The sequence below is a fragment of the Oncorhynchus nerka genome, linkage group LG12 (genome assembly GCF_034236695.1).
Source record: "Oncorhynchus nerka isolate Pitt River linkage group LG12, Oner_Uvic_2.0, whole genome shotgun sequence".
Taxonomy (NCBI): domain Eukaryota; kingdom Metazoa; phylum Chordata; class Actinopteri; order Salmoniformes; family Salmonidae; genus Oncorhynchus; species Oncorhynchus nerka.
In genome coordinates, this window is record NC_088407.1 from 10,999,233 (window position 1) to 11,016,558 (window position 17,326).

At 48.8% G+C, this 17,326-nt stretch overlaps 2 protein-coding genes across 2 annotated transcripts in view; both read right to left on the minus strand.

Annotated features, from left to right (window-relative positions):
* mus81 (MUS81 structure-specific endonuclease subunit) overlaps positions 1–17,326 on the minus strand; it is a 55,805-nt gene that overhangs the window by 11,092 nt on the left and 27,387 nt on the right. The window contains exon 4 of the mRNA XM_065025222.1: positions 15,947–16,050. Within this exon, the coding sequence (XP_064881294.1) occupies positions 15,947–16,050 (104 nt within the window). The remainder of the gene's footprint in view (positions 1–15,946; positions 16,051–17,326) is intronic.
* Positions 13,795–14,457, minus strand: bbc3 (BCL2 binding component 3). Its single transcript, XM_065025221.1, has one exon. The coding sequence runs from the start codon at positions 14,342–14,344 to the stop codon at positions 13,835–13,837; it is 510 nt and encodes a 169-aa protein (XP_064881293.1). The 5' UTR covers positions 14,345–14,457; the 3' UTR covers positions 13,795–13,834.

Here is a 17,326-nt window from a genome sequence, read left to right on the forward strand (position 1 = left end):
GGGTCAGTGACTAGAGGGGAAACTATGGGTCAGTGACTAGAGGGGGAACTATGGGTCAGTGACTAGAGGGGAACTATGGGTCAGTGACTAGAGGGGAACTATGGGTCAGTGACTAGAGGGGGAACTATGGGTCAGTGACTAGAGGGGGAACTATGGGTCAGTGACTAGAGGGGGAACTATGGGTCAGTGACTAGAGGGGGAACTATGGGTCAGTGACTAGAGGGGAAACTATGGGTCAGTGACTAGAGGGGAAACTATGGGGGAAACTATGGGTCAGTGACTAGAGGAGAAACTATGGGTCAGTGACTAGAGGGGGAACTATGGGTCAGTGACTAGAGGGGGAACTATGGGTCAGTGACTAGAGGGGAAAATATGGGTCAGTGACTAGAGGAGAAACTATGGGTCAGTGACTGGAGGTGAAACTATGGGGGAAAATATGGGTCAGTGACTAGAGGAGAAACTATGGGTCAGTGACTGGAGGTGAAACTATGGGGGAAACTATGGGTCAGTGACTAGAGGGGGAACTATGGGTCAGTGACTAGAGGGGAACTATGGGTCAGTGACTAGAGGGGAAACTATGGGTCAGTGACTAGAGGGGAAACTATGGGTCAGTGACTAGAGGGGAAACTATGGGTCAGTGACTAGAGGGGAAACTATGGGTCAGTGACTAGAGGGGAAACTATGGGTCAGTGACTAGAGGAGAAACTATGGGTCAGTGACTGTAGGTGAAACTATGGGGGAAACTATGGGTCAGTGACTAGAGGGGAAACTATGGGTCAGTGACTAGAGGGGAAACTATGGGTCAGTGACTAGAGGAGAAACTATGGGTCAGTGACTAGAGGAGAAACTATGGGTCAGTGACTGGAGGTGAAACTATGGGTCAGTGACTAGAGGAGAAACTATGGGTCAGTGACTAGAGGGGGAACTATGGGTCAGTGACTAGAGGGGGAACTATGGGTCAGTGACTAGAGGGGGAACTACGGGTCAGTGACTAGAGGGGAAACTATGGGTCAGTGACTAGAGGGGAAACTATGGGTCAGTGACTAGAGGGGAAACTATGGGTCAGTGACTAGAGGGGAAACTATGGGTCAGTGACTAGAGGGGGAACTATGGGTCAGTGACTAGAGGGGGAACTATGGGTCAGTGACTAGAGGGGGAACTATGGGTCAGTGACTACAGGGGAAAATATGGGTCAGTGACTAGAGGAGAAACTATGGGTCAGTGACTAGAGGAGAAACTATGGGTCAGTGACTAGAGGGGGAAATATGGGTCAGTGACTGGAGGTGAAACTATGGGTCAGTGACTAGAGGGGAAACTATGGGTCAGTGACTAGAGGGGAAACTATGGGTCAGTGACTAGAGGGGAAACTATGGGTCAGTGACTAGAGGGGAAACTATGGGTCAGTGACTAGAGGGGGAACTATGGGTCAGTGACTAGAGGGGGAACTATGGGTCAGTGACTAGAGGGGAAAATATGGGTCAGTGACTAGAGGAGAAACTATGGGTCAGTGACTGGAGGTGAAACTATGGGGGAAAATATGGGTCAGTGACTGGAGGTGAAACTATGGGGGAAACTATGGGTCAGTGACTAGAGGGGGAACTATGGGTCAGTGACTAGAGGGGAAACTATGGGTCAGTGACTAGAGGGGAAACTATGGGTCAGTGACTAGAGGGGAAACTATGGGTCAGTGACTAGAGGGGAAACTATGGGTCAGTGACTAGAGGAGAAACTATGGGTCAGTGACTGTAGGTGAAACTATGGGGGAAACTATGGGTCAGTGACTAGAGGGGAAACTATGGGTCAGTGACTAGAGGAGAAACTATGGGTCAGTGACTAGAGGAGAAACTATGGGTCAGTGACTAGAGGAGAAACTATGGGTCAGTGACTAGAGGAGAAACTATGGGTCAGTGACTAGAGGGGGAACTATGGGTCAGTGACTAGAGGAGAAACTATGGGTCAGTGACTAGAGGAGAAACTATGGGTCAGTGACTAGAGGAGAAACTATGGGTCAGTGACTAGAGGGGGAACTATGGGTCAGTGACTAGAGGGGGAACTATGGGTCAGTGACTAGAGGGGGAACTATGGGTCAGTGACTAGAGGGGGAACTATGGGTCAGTGACTAGAGGGGAAACTATGGGTCAGTGACTAGAGGGGGAACTATGGGTCAGTGACTAGAGGGGGAACTATGGGTCAGTGACTAGAGGGGAAAATATGGGTCAGTGACTAGAGGAGAAACTATGGGTCAGTGACTGGAGGTGAAACTATGGGGGAAAATATGGGTCAGTGACTAGAGGAGAAACTATGGGTCAGTGACTGGAGGTGAAACTATGGGGGAAACTATGGGTCAGTGACTAGAGGAGAAACTATGGGTCAGTGACTAGAGGGGGAACTATGGGTCAGTGACTAGAGGGGGAACTATGGGTCAGTGACTAGAGGGGGAACTATGGGTCAGTGACTAGAGGGGAAAATATGGGTCAGTGACTAGAGGAGAAACTATGGGTCAGTGACTGGAGGTGAAACTATGGGGGAAAATATGGGTCAGTGACTAGAGGAGAAACTATGGGTCAGTGACTGGAGGTGAAACTATGGGGGAAACTATGGGTCAGTGACTAGAGGGGGAACTATGGGTCAGTGACTAGAGGGGAAACTATGGGTCAGTGACTAGAGGGGAAACTATGGGTCAGTGACTAGAGGGGAAACTATGGGTCAGTGACTAGAGGGGAAACTATGGGTCAGTGACTAGAGGGGAAACTATGGGTCAGTGACTAGAGGAGAAACTATGGGTCAGTGACTGTAGGTGAAACTATGGGGGAAACTATGGGTCAGTGACTAGAGGGGAAACTATGGGTCAGTGACTAGAGGGGAAACTATGGGTCAGTGACTAGAGGAGAAACTATGGGTCAGTGACTAGAGGAGAAACTATGGGTCAGTGACTGGAGGTGAAACTATGGGTCAGTGACTAGAGGAGAAACTATGGGTCAGTGACTAGAGGGGAACTATGGGTCAGTGACTAGAGGGGGAACTATGGGTCAGTGACTAGAGGGGGAACTATGGGTCAGTGACTAGAGGGGGAACTATGGGTCAGTGACTAGAGGGGGACTATGGGTCAGTGACTAGAGGGGGAACTATGGGTCAGTGACTAGAGGGGAAACTATGGGTCAGTGACTAGAGGGGAAACTATGGGTCAGTGACTAGAGGGGAAACTATGGGTCAGTGACTAGAGGGGAAACTATGGGTCAGTGACTAGAGGGGGATCTATGGGTCAGTGACTAGAGGGGGAACTATGGGTCAGTGACTAGAGGGGGAACTATGGGTCAGTGACTAGAGGGGGAACTATGGGTCAGTGACTAGAGGGGGAACTATGGGTCAGTGACTAGAGGGGAAACTATGGGTCAGTGACTAGAGGGGAAACTATGGGGGAAACTATGAGTCAGTGACTAGAGGTGAAACTATGGGTCAGTGACTAGAGGGGAAACTATGGGTCAGTGACTAGAGGGGAAACTATGGGTCAGTGACTAGAGGGGAAACTATGGGTCAGTGACTAGAGGGGAAACTATGGGTCAGTGACTAGAGGGGAAACTATGGGTCAGTGACTAGAGGGGAACTATGGGTCAGTGACTAGAGGGGGAACTATGGGTCAGTGACTAGAGGGGGAACTATGGGTCAGTGACTAGAGGGGGAACTATGGGTCAGTGACTAGAGGGGAAACTATGGGTCAGTGACTAGAGGGGAAACTATGGGGGAAACTATGGGTCAGTGACTAGAGGGGAAACTATGGGTCAGTGACTAGAGGGGGAACTATGGGTCAGTGACTAGAGGGGGAACTATGGGTCAGTGACTAGAGGGGAAACTATGGGTCAGTGACTAGAGGGGAAACTATGGGTCAGTGACTAGAGGGGAAACTATGGGTCAGTGACTAGAGGGGAAACTATGGGTCAGTGACTAGAGGGGGAAACTATGGGTCAGTGACTAGAGGGGAAACTATGGGTCAGTGACTGGAGGGGGAACTATGGGTCAGTGACTGGAGGGGGAACTATGGGTCAGTGACTAGAAGGGAAACTATGGGTCAGTGACTAGAGGAGAAACTATGGGTCAGTGACTAGAAGGGAAACTATGGGTCAGTGACTAGAAGGGAAACTATGGGTCAGTGACTAGAGGAGAAACTATGGGTCAGTGACTAGAGGAGAAACTATGGGTCAGTGACTAGAGGAGAAACTATGGGTCAGTGACTAGAGGAGAAACTATGGGTCAGTGACTAGAGGGGGAACTATGGGTCAGTGACTAGAGGAGAAACTATGGGTCAGTGACTAGAGGAGAAACTATGGGTCAGTGACTAGAGGGGGAACTATGGGTCAGTGACTAGAGGGGGAACTATGGGTCAGTGACTAGAGGGGGAACTATGGGTCAGTGACTAGAGGGGGAACTATGGGTCAGTGACTAGAGGGGAAACTATGGGTCAGTGACTAGAGGGGGAACTATGGGTCAGTGACTAGAGGGGGAACTATGGGTCAGTGACTAGAGGGGGAACTATGGGTCAGTGACTAGAGGGGGAACTATGGGTCAGTGACTAGAGGGGAAACTATGGGTCAGTGACTAGAGGGGGAACTATGGGTCAGTGACTAGAGGGGGAACTATGGGTCAGTGACTAGAGGGGGAACTATGGGTCAGTGACTAGAGGGGGAACTATGGGTCAGTGACTAGAGGGGAAACTATGGGTCAGTGACTAGAGGGGAAATGGGTCAGTGACTAGAGGGGAAACTATGGGTCAGTGACTAGAGGGGAAACTATGGGTCAGTGACTAGAGGGGGAACTATGGGTCAGTGACTAGAGGGGGAACTATGGGTCAGTGACTAGAGGGGAAACTATGGGTCAGTGACTGGAGAGGGGAAACTATGGGTCAGTGACTAGAGGGGAAACTATGGGTCAGTGACTAGAGGGGAAATATGGGTCAGTGACTAGAGGAGAAACTATGGGTCAGTGACTGAGGGGAAACTATGGGTCAGTGACTAGAGGGGAAACTATGGGTCAGTGACTAGAGGGAAACTATGGGTCAGTGACTAGAGGGGAAACTATGGGTCAGTGACTAGAGGGGAAACTATGGGTCAGTGACTAGAGGGGAAACTATGGGTCAGTGACTAGAGGGGAAACTATGGGTCAGTGACTAGAGGGGAAACTATGGGTCAGTGACTAGAGGGGAAACTATGGGTCAGTGACTAGAGGAGAAACTATGGGTCAGTGACTAGAGGAGAAACTATGGGTCAGTGACTAGAGGGGAAACTATGGGTCAGTGACTAGAGGGGAAACTATGGGTCAGTGACTAGAGGGGAAACTATGGGTCAGTGACTAGAGGGGAAACTATGGGTCAGTGACTAGAGGAGAAACTATGGGTCAGTGACTAGAGGGAAAACTATGGGTCAGTGACTAGAGGGGAAACTATGGGTCAGTGACTAGATGGGGATCTATGGGTCAGTGACTAGAGGGGGAACTATGGGTCAGTGACTAGAGGGGGAACTATGGGTCAGTGACTAGAGGGGGAACTATGGGTCAGTGACTAGAGGGGGAACTATGGGTCAGTGACTAGAGGGGGAACTATGGGTCAGTGACTAGAGGGGAAACTATGGGTCAGTGACTAGAGGGGAAACTATGGGTCAGTGACTAGAGAGGGGAAACTATGGGTCAGTGACTAGAGGGGGAACTATGGGTCAGTGACTAGAGGGGAACTATGGGTCAGTGACTAGAGGGGGAACTATGGGTCAGTGACTAGAGGGGAAACTATGGGTCAGTGACTGGGGGAAACTATGGGTCAGTGACTAGAGGGGAACTATGGGTCAGTGACTGGAGGTGAAACTATGGGTCAGTGACTAGAGGGGAAACTATGGGTCAGTGACTGGAGGAGAAACTATGGGTCAGTGACTAGAGGAGAAACTATGGGTCAGTGACTAGAGGGGGAACTATGGGTCAGTGACTAGAGGGGAACTATGGGTCAGTGACTAGAGGGGGAACTATGGGTCAGTGACTAGAGGGGGAACTATGGGTCAGTGACTAGAGGGGGAACTATGGGTCAGTGACTAGAGGGGGAACTATGGGTCAGTGACTAGAGGGGAAACTATGGGTCAGTGACTAGAGGGGAAACTATGGGTCAGTGACTAGAGGGGAAACTATGGGTCAGTGACTAGAGGGGAAACTATGGGTCAGTGACTAGAGGGGAAACTATGGGTCAGTGACTAGAGGGGAAACTATGGGTCAGTGACTAGAGGGGAAACTATGGGTCAGTGACTAGGGGGAAACTATGGGTCAGTGACTAGAGGAGAAACTATGGGTCAGTGACTAGAGGGGGAACTATGGGTCAGTGACTAGAGGGGGAACTATGGGTCAGTGACTCCAGGGCTCTGGGAACTCTCTCCACTGGCCTCTCCACTGCTCAAACTCCACTGGCTTCCAGTTGAAGTTCATCCACAAGACCATGGCCTGCCCTCCCGGAGCTGTGAGGGAACGGCACCTCAGTACCTCCAGGCTCTGATCAGGCCCTACACCCAAACAAGGGCACTGCTCATCCACCTCTGGCCTGCTCGCCTCCCTACCACTGAGGAAACAACTCCCTCAGCCCAGTCAAAACTGTTCGCTGCTCTGGCCCCCAATGGTGGAACAAACTCCGGAGACGCCAGGACAGCGGAGTCAATCACCACCTTCCGGAGACACCTCTTTAAGGAATACCTAGGATAGGATAAAGTAATCCTTCTCACCCCCCTTAAAGATTTAGATGCACTATTGTAAAGTGGCTGCTCCACTGGATGTCATAAGGTGAATGCACCAATTTGTAAGTCGCTCTGGATAAGAGCGTCTGCTAAATGACTTAAATGTAAATGACTTAAATGGGTCAGTGACTAGAGGGGGAACTATGGGTCAGTGACTAGAGGAGAAACTATGGGTCAGTGACTAGAGGGGAAACTATGGGTCAGTGACTAGAGGGGGAACTATGGGTCAGTGACTAGAGGGGGAACTATGGGTCAGTGACTAGAGGGGAAACTATGGGGGAAACTATGGGTCAGTGACTGGAGGTGAAACTATGGGGGAAACTATGGGTCAGTGACTAGAGGGGAAACTATGGGTCAGTGACTAGAGGGGGAAATATGGGTCAGTGACTGGAGGTGAAACTATGGGTCAGTGACTGGAGGTGAAACTATGGGTCAGTGACTAGAGGTGAAACTATGGGTCAGTGACTAGAGGGGAAACTATGGGTCAGTGACTAGAGGGGAAACTATGGGTCAGTGACTAGAGGGGAAACTATGGGTCAGTGACTAGAGGGGGAACTATGGGTCAGTGACTAGAGGGGGAACTATGGGTCAGTGACTAGAGGGGGAACTATGGGTCAGTGACTAGAGGGGAAAATATGGGTCAGTGACTAGAGGAGAAACTATGGGTCAGTGACTGGAGGTGAAACTATGGGGGAAAATATGGGTCAGTGACTGGAGGTGAAACTATGGGGGAAACTATGGGTCAGTGACTAGAGGGGAAACTATGGGTCAGTGACTAGAGGGGAAACTATGGGTCAGTGACTAGAGGGGGAACTATGGGTCAGTGACTAGAGGGAATCTATGGGTCTCTCCACTGGCCTCTCCACTGCTCTCTCCACTGGCTTCCAGTTGAAGCTCGCATCCGCTACAAGACCATGGTGCTTGCCTACGGAGCTGTGAGGGGAACGGCACCTCAGTACCTCCAGGCTCTGATCAGGCCCTACACCCAAACAAGGGCACTGCGTTCATCCACCTCTGGCCTGCTCGCCTCCCTACCACTGAGGAAGTACAGTTCCCGCTCAGCCCAGTCAAAACTGTTCGCTGCTCTGGCCCCCCAATGGTGGAACAAACTCCCTCACGACGCCAGGACAGCGGAGTCAATCACCACCTTCCGGAGACACCTGAAACCCCACCTCTTTAAGGAATACCTAGGATAGGATAAAGTAATCCTTCTCACCCCCCTTAAAGATTTAGATGCACTATTGTAAAGTGGCTGCTCCACTGGATGTCATAAGGTGAATGCACCAATTTGTAAGTCGCTCTGGATAAGAGCGTCTGCTAAATGACTTAAATGTAAATGACTTAAATGGGTCAGTGACTAGAGGGGGAACTATGGGTCAGTGACTAGAGGAGAAACTATGGGTCAGTGACTAGAGGGGAAACTATGGGTCAGTGACTAGAGGGGGAACTATGGGTCAGTGACTAGAGGGCGAACTATGGGTCAGTGACTAGAGGGGAAACTATGGGGGAAACTATGGGTCAGTGACTGGAGGTGAAACTATGGGGGAAACTATGGGTCAGTGACTAGAGGGGAAACTATGGGTCAGTGACTAGAGGGGGAAATATGGGTCAGTGACTGGAGGTGAAACTATGGGTCAGTGACTGGAGGTGAAACTATGGGTCAGTGACTAGAGGGGAAACTATGGGTCAGTGACTAGAGGGGGAAATATGGGTCAGTGACTGGAGGTGAAACTATGGGTCAGTGACTGGAGGTGAAACTATGGGTCAGTGACTAGAGGTGAAACTATGGGTCAGTGACTAGAGGGGAAACTATGGGTCAGTGACTAGAGGGGAAACTATGGGTCAGTGACTAGAGGGGAAACTATGGGTCAGTGACTAGAGGGGAAACTATGGGGGAAACTATGGGTCAGTGACTAGAGGAGAAACTATGGGTCAGTGACTAGAGGAGAAACTATGGGTCAGTGACTAGAGGGGAACTATGGGTCAGTGACTAGAGGGGGAACTATGGGTCAGTGACTAGAGGGGGAACTATGGGTCAGTGACTGGAGGAGAAACTATGGGTCAGTGACTAGAGGGGGAACTATGGGGGGAACTATGGGTCAGTGACTAGAGGGGAAACTATGGGTCAGTGACTAGAGGGGAAACTATGGGTCAGTGACTAGAGGGGAAACTATGGGTCAGTGACTAGAGGGGAAACTATGGGTCAGTGACTAGAGGGGAAACTATGGGGGAAACTATGGGTCAGTGACTAGAGGGGGAACTATGGGTCAGTGACTGGAGGTGAAACAATGGGTCAGTGACTAGAGGGGAAACTATGGGTCAGTGACTGGAGGAGAAACTATGGGTCAGTGACTAGAGGAGAAACTATGGGTCAGTGACTAGAGGGGGAACTATGGGTCAGTGACTAGAGGGGGAACTATGGGTCAGTGACTAGAGGGGGAACTATGGGTCAGTGACTAGAGGGGGAACTATGGGTCAGTGACTAGAGGGGGAACTATGGGTCAGTGACTAGAGGGGGAACTATGGGTCAGTGACTAGAGGGGGAACTATGGGTCAGTGACTAGAGGGGGACCTATGGGTCAGTGACTAGAGGGGGAACTATGGGTCAGTGACTAGAGGGGGAACTATGGGTCAGTGACTAGAGGGGAAACTATGGGTCAGTGACTAGAGGGGAAACTATGGGTCAGTGACTAGAGGGGAAACTATGGGTCAGTGACTAGAGGGGAAACTATGGGTCAGTGACTAGAGGAGAAACTATGGGTCAGTGACTAGAGGAGAAACTATGGGTCAGTGACTAGAGGGAATCTATGGGTCTCTCCACTGGCCTCTCCACTGCTCTCTCCACTGGCTTCCAGTTGAAGCTCGCATCCGCTACAAGACCATGGTGCTTGCCTACGGAGCTGTGAGGGGAACGGCACCTCAGTACCTCCAGGCTCTGATCAGGCCCTACACCCAAACAAGGGCACTGCGTTCATCCACCTCTGGCCTGCTCGCCTCCCTACCACTGAGGAAGTACAGTTCCCGCTCAGCCCAGTCAAAACTGTTCGCTGCTCTGGCCCCCCAATGGTGGAACAAACTCCCTCACGACGCCAGGACAGCGGAGTCAATCACCACCTTCCGGAGACACCTGAAACCCCACCTCTTTAAGGAATACCTAGGATAGGATAAAGTAATCCTTCTCACCCCCCCCCCCTTAAAGATTTAGATGCACTATTGTAAAGTGGCTGCTCCACTGGATGTCATAAGGTGAATGCACCAATTTGTAAGTCGCTCTGGATAAGAGCGTCTGCTAAATGACTTAAATGTAAATGACTTAAATGGGTCAGTGACTAGAGGGGGAACTATGGGTCAGTGACTAGAGGAGGAACTATGGGTCAGTGACTAGAGGGGAAACTATGGGTCAGTGACTAGAGGGGGAAACTATGGGTCAGTGACTAGAGGGGGAACTATGGGTCAGTGACTAGAGGGGAAACTATGGGTCAGTGACTAGAGGGGAAACTATGGGTCAGTGACTAGAGGGGAAACTATGGGGGAAACTATGGGTCAGTGACTGGAGGTGAAACTATGGGGGAAACTATGGGTCAGTGACTAGAGGGGAAACTATGGGTCAGTGACTGGAAGGGGAACTATGGGTCAGTGACTAGAGGGGGAACTATGGGTCAGTGACTGGAGGTGAAACTATGGGGGAAACTATGGGTCAGTGACTGGAGGGGGAACTATGGGTCAGTGACTGGAGGGGAAACTATGGGTCAGTGACTGGAGGGGAAACTATGGGTCAGTGACTAGAGGGGGAACTATGGGTCAGTGACTAGAGGGGGAACTATGGGTCAGTGACTAGAGGGGAAACTATGGGTCAGTGACTAGAGGGGGAACTATGGGTCAGTGACTAGAGGGGGACCTATGGGTCAGTGACTGGAGGAGAAACTATGGGTCAGTGACTAGAGGGGAAACTATGGGTCAGTGACTAGAGGGGAAACTATGGGTCAGTGACTAGAGGGGAAACTATGGGTCAGTGACTAGAGGATAAACTATGGGTCAGTGACTAGAGGGGAAACTATGGGTCAGTGACTAGAGGTGAAACTATGGGTCAGTTAATCATCCTTGCCTGAGAGACGACATACTCAGCTTTAACGTGCGCCTCAAATGGCACCCTATTCCCTCATAGGACTCAAAAGAAGTGCACTTTGTGACAAAATGGTGCTTCCAGAGCCAGCAGGCAGAGTCAATCAATCAAACTATCTGATCAATCAATGACCTTGTCAATCAACTAATCAATCAGAGAGAGCCAAAGATCGACACATAGAAAGCCAGGGATCGACACAGAGAGAGCCAGGGATTTGAGAGAGAGCGACCCGAGAGAGAGAGAAACCCGAGAGAGAGACCGAGAGAGAGAAACCCGAGAGAGAGACCGAGAGAGAGAGACCCGAGAGAGAGACCGAGAGAGAGAAACCCGAGAGAGAGAAACCCGAGAGAGAGACCGAGAGAGAGACCGAGAGAGAGACCGAGAGAGAGACCGAGAGAGAGACCGAGAGAGAGAAACCCGAGAGAGAGACCGAGAGAGAGAAACCCGAGAGAGAGACCGAGAGAGAGACCGAGAGAGAGAAACCCGAGAGAGAGAAACCCGAGAGAGAGACCGAGAGAGAGAAACCCGAGAGAGAGACCGAGAGAGAGACCGAGAGAGAGAAACCCGAGAGAGAGACCGACCGAGAGAGAAGCTTTTTACCAAATCATCGTACGACAGACCACGTATTCACCCTGCACACTTTAATTGACAAACAAACCAACCAAAACAAAGGTAAAGTCTTCTCATGCTTTGTTGACTCAATTTCGCATGAGGGTCTGTTATACAAATTGGGGGAAAAACATAGGACATTATAAAATCCATGTAAACAAACAGCAAGTGTGAAGTTAAAATAGGCAGAAAACACATTTCTTTCCAAATGGCTGTGGGGTGAGACAGGGATGCAGCTTAAGCCCCACCCTCTTCAACATATATATCAACGAATTGGTGAGGGCACTAGAACAGTCTGTAGCACCTGGGCTCACCCTACTAGAATCTCAAGTCAAATGTCTACTGTTTGCTGATGATCTGGTGCTTCTGTCACCAACCAAGGAGGGCCTACAGCAGCACCTAGATCTTCTGCACAGATTCTATCAGACCTGTGCCCTGACAGACCTGGGCCCTGACAGTAAATCTCAGTAAGACCAAAATAATGGTGTTCCAAGAAAGGTCCAGTCACCAGGACCACAAATACAAATTCCATCTAGACACCGTTGCACACAAAAAACTATACATATATGTCAGGATTCACCTAGGGGTCATGATTTGTGGCTGTACAAATGTTTGATGTATTAGAATAATTGATTATTCTTATATCTTATATTAATAGAAGTCCATAGGATCTCCTTACATTTATAGGGTCCTAGACTACAGATTAACAATATATATTTTCATTATATGGTTTTAGAATGGTACCACAGCTGTTTTCTCATTCACTCAATGTGTGACTGAGACAGAACTCTGCAGGGGCGTGTAGGAGATTAGAGGCGACTCAGACATTCCACAATAAACCAACTTTTTAAAATTGTATTTTACCTTTAAGTCAGTTAAGAACAAATTCTTATTTTCAATGACAGCCTAGGAACAGTGGGTTAACTGCCTGTTCAGGGGCAGAACGACAGATTTGTACCTTGTCAGCTCGGGGATTTGAACTTGCAAACTTCCGGTTACTAGCCCAACGCTCTAACCACTAGGCTACACTGCCTAGTGCCTAGTGGTTAACCTCTTGGGGAAGGGGACATTTATTGGGGGACATTTACATTTACATTTACATTTAAGTCATTTAGCAGACGCTCTTATCCAGAGCGACTTACAAAGACAAAAACAACTGCACACGTGGCAGATTTCAAACACAAACAGAGAACTTACAATTTAAGTACGTTTAAAGCTAATTGAATCTCATCCAATGATAACAGGTCTTCACGATGGCTTGTTACTGGCTCCTCCTATCCACCTCCAAACCAAACCACCATCTCCCAAAACAAATATATACAAACAATTTAACACTGGTAATAATAGTGGGATTGTCCGACAGTGCTACAGCTCAACTCAGAGCCTATAATAGAAGTGATGGTCTGGTAACTGGCTCATATAGTGTTCAGTGTGTGTGTGTGTGTGTGTGTCAACCACTGCTCCATCCAGGGTCCCACACACCAACCACTGATTGTCCTGGTGATGGGAGCGATAGAAAGGCACAGAGAGGTCAATGAAATGTATTCAGATTTGAAGGGAAGAGTAGCATACATATCAATTTATATACACCACTACACTCTTAGGAAAAAAGGTGCTATCTAGAACCTAAAAGGGTTCTTCGGCTGTGCCCATAGGAGAACCCTTTCGAAGAACCCTTTTTGGTTCCAGGTAGAACCCTAAGAGTGTACTGGCTCTGTTTACCAAGTCAAGTTGGTCCTGTCTGAAACTATAGGCCGACCTCTACAGCAGATCCCATATAGTATATCGCTATAACTTATCCCAGCAGTAAGCTTGGCTCATCCAGCGATATAAACTGATTCGTATTAACCATAGTGTGACTTACAGGGGATTCTACACAGGCCCCTCAGTACCCGCATCAAGCCATGCTGTCGAGCAGTTGAATTGCTCATTCTACTGTACCATGACCTTAATTGGAAGAAGTTGTACACACACATACAGGAGCCATAGCCTCTCCGTCAGGTAAAGCCCTCACGTCGCCACCACACCACACATCAGTGTGCTTCACAGTTTACAAGAAAGGACAGGAACACACACAAGCCCACACGGTCTGGGAGACCAACCTGGGTCAGAATGCTTCATCAGGAGCTGTCCCAAAGAGAGATTGGAAAAAAAAATATATATATATATACACAAGATGTACAAAAGAGACTAAACAAAAGGGGTTCGTCCGATCCAGCGGACTGAGTCCATTCTGAAGCAGTCTGTGATTGGTCCAGTAGGGAGCTCCGGCGTGTCCAATCCCTAGGGTCAGTCTATCTCAGTTGGTACAGAATGCTGAGGGTATCCGAGAGGAAGTTGAGGACTCCTAGACATAGGCCTCTCCAGTCCTGCCGTTGGGGATGCCACCCATTCTCTGGAGGATCGTAGCGTTCAAGTCGTCGCCGATTCTCTTGAGCTGGTTGGCCACTCTTTCCACCACCTCGTTGTCCAACCGCGGGTCCGCTACTCCAGGGGCTCTGTGCTGGGGAGAAGCCTGGGGAGAGCGCTCTCTCTGGGGCAGCAGGTCAGGCAGGGGATCCCTGGCTGTGGTGTCCTGGAGCTCTCTGTCTGGGTCTGTGCTTGCTCTTGTGGGGGTGTCCAGTGGATGGGTACTGGGGGATGGGGAGGCTTCTCTCTGTGGCTGGGGGGGCAGAGAGCCCTGCCTGGGCTGGGTGTCCATGTTGGGGAGCAGTTGGCAGGACTGGTGGTATGCAGCCTGGAGAGGGTTGTTGCTGCCACCAGGCCAGGTGTCTGGCCGCTGGACCTCCATACGGCAGCTGTGTTGTCTGCCCCGGCCATGGTGGTCCACTCCACTCTCCGTCTGGGGGCGGGCCATACCAGGTGCAGTCTACCCATGTGCGTTATTTATTTCCAAGCTTTTAGATAAACTCTATGTTTGTATGGGATGCAGGGTTTTGGTCTCAGGATGAAAAAGGTAATGATGTTAAGTCAGTGACATCACGAAGGCGGGACTTTGGTTTCATAAAACTAACTAATAAGACCTTTTGTTGGGGGGGCAGAACTTACTCAGAAACGTGTTCCTGTTCCTGTCCCTGTTCCTGTTTGTCAACTTCTGTCTGCAATTGCATTAATAAAGGTTTTTGAATTATTTCATTAAAGATAATTGTCATAATGCTAATTTCACCAATGAACCAATGATTGACAACGAAAGACGTGAGGAACGAACCGAAACAGACCTGGGCCCTGACAGTAAATCTCAGGACCACAAATACAAATTCCATCTAGACACCGTTGCCCTAGAGCACACAAAGAACTATACATACCTCGGCCTAAACATCAGCGCCACAGGTAACTTCCACAAAGCTGTGAACAATCTGAGAGACAAGGCAAGAAGGGCCTTCGATGCCATCAAAAGGAACATAACATTTGACATACCAATTAGGATTTGGCTAAAATACTTGAATCAGTCATAGAGCCCATTACCCTTTATGGTTGTGAGGTCTGGGATCCGCTCACCAACCAAGACTTCACAAAATGGGACAAACACCAAATTGAGACTCTGCACGCAGAATTCTGCCAAAATATCCTCCGTGTACAACGTAGAACACCAAATAATGCATACAGAGCAGAATTAGGCCGATACCCACTAATGATCAAAATCCAGAAAAGAGACATTAAATTCTACAACCACCTAAAAGGAAGCGATTCCCAAACCTTCCACAACAAAGCCATCACCTACAGAGAGATGAACCTGGAGAAGAGTCCCCTAAGCAAGCTGGTCCTGGGGCTCTGTTCACAAACACAAACAGACCCCACAGAGCCTAAGGACAGCAACACAATTAGACCCAACCAAATCATGAGAAAACAAAAAGATAATTACTTGACACATTGGAAAGAATTAACAAAAAAACAGAGCAAACTAGAATGCTATTTGGCCCTAAACAGAGAGTACACAGCGGCAGAATACCTGACCAATGTGACAGACCCAAAATTAAGGAAGGCTTTGACTACGTATAGACTCAGTGAGCATAGCCTTGCTATTGAGAAAGGCCGCCGTAGGCAGACATGGCTCTCAAGAGAAGACAGGCTATGTGCTCACTGCCCACAAAATGAGGTGGAAACTGAGCTGCACTTCCTAACCTCCTGCAGAATGTATGACCATATTAGAGACACATATTTCACTCAGATTACACAGATCCACAAATCCAATTTTGATAAACTCCCATATCTACTGGGTGAAATACCACAGTGTGACATCACAGCAGCAAGATGTGTGACCTGTTGCCACGAGAAAAGAGCAACCAGTGAAGAACAAACACCATTATAAATACAACCCATATTTATGCTTTATTATCTACTTCATTTGCTTTGGCAATGTTAAAACATATGTTTCCCATGTCAATAAAGCCCCTTGAATTGAAAAGCCAAGCGGTCAGCTTTGTGTGTGTGTGTGTGGGTGTGTGTGTGTGGGGGGTACCTGTGTAGAGTACTGTAGTGCTCTAGTATAGCAACAGCCTTATCACCAGAGAGTCCAGAGATCTGCATCAGCTGTCTGGCAAACACCTCTCTCACTGTCTGACACTGTGGAGAGACAGAGAGGATTAATAAACACCTCTCACTGTAGAGACAGAGAGGATTAACACCTCTCACTGTAGAGACAGAGAGGATTAACACCTCTCTCACTGTAGAGACAGAGAGGATTAACACCTCTCACTGTAGAGACAGAGAGGATTAACACCTCTCTCACTGTAGAGACAGAGAGGATTAACACCTCTCACTGTAGAGACAGAGAGGATTAACACCTCTCTCACTGTAGAGACAGAGAGGATTAACAAACACCTCTCACTGTAGAGACAGAGAGGATTAACAAACACCTCTCTCACTGTAGAGACAGAGAGGATTAACAAACACCTCTCACTGTAGAGACAGAGAGGATTAACACCTCTCACTGTAGAGACAGAGAGGATTAACACCTCTCACTGTAGAGACAGAGAGGATTAACAAACACCTCTCACTGTAGAGACAGAGAGGATTAACAAACACCTCTCACTGTAGAGACAGAGAGGATTAACAAACACCTCTCACTGTAGAGACAGAGGGGATTAACAAACACCTCTCACTGTAGAGACAGAGAGGATTAACACCTCTCTCACTGTAGAGACAGAGAGGATTAACACCTCTCACTGTAGAGACAGAGAGGATTAACAAACACCTCTCTCACTGTAGAGACAGAGAGGATTAACAAACACCTCTCTCACTGTAGAGACAGAGAGGATTAACACCTCTCTCACTGTAGAGACAGAGAGGATTAACACCTCTCACTGTAGAGAGACAGAGAGGATTAACAAACACCTCTCACTGTAGAGAGAGAGAGGATTAACACCTCTCACTGTAGAGACAGAGAGGATTAACACCTCTCACTGTAGAGACAGAGAGGATTAACAAACACCTCTCTCACTGTAGAGACAGAGAGGATTAACAAACACCTCTCTCACTGTAGAGACAGAGAGGATTAACACCTCTCTCACTGTAGAGACAGAGAGGATTAACAAACACCTCTCACTGTAGAGAGAGAGGATTAACACCTCTCACTGTAGAGAGACAGAGAGGATTAACACCTCTCACTGTAGAGACAGAGAGGATTAACAAACACCTCTCTCACTGTAGAGACAGAGAGGATTAACAAACACCTCTCTCACTGTAGAGACAGAGAGGATTAACAAACACCTCTCACTGTAGAGACAGAGAGGATTAACACCTCTCACTGTAGAGACAGAGAGGATTAACACCTCTCACTGTAGAGACAGAGAGGATTAACACCTCTCACTGTAGAGACAGAGAGGATTAACAAACACCT

What these genes read in the sequence shown, in the direction of transcription:
- bbc3 (XM_065025221.1), bottom strand. Translation starts at nt 14,344, where the DNA reads ATGGCCCGCCCCCAGACGGAGAGTGGAGTGGACCACCATGGCCGGGGC.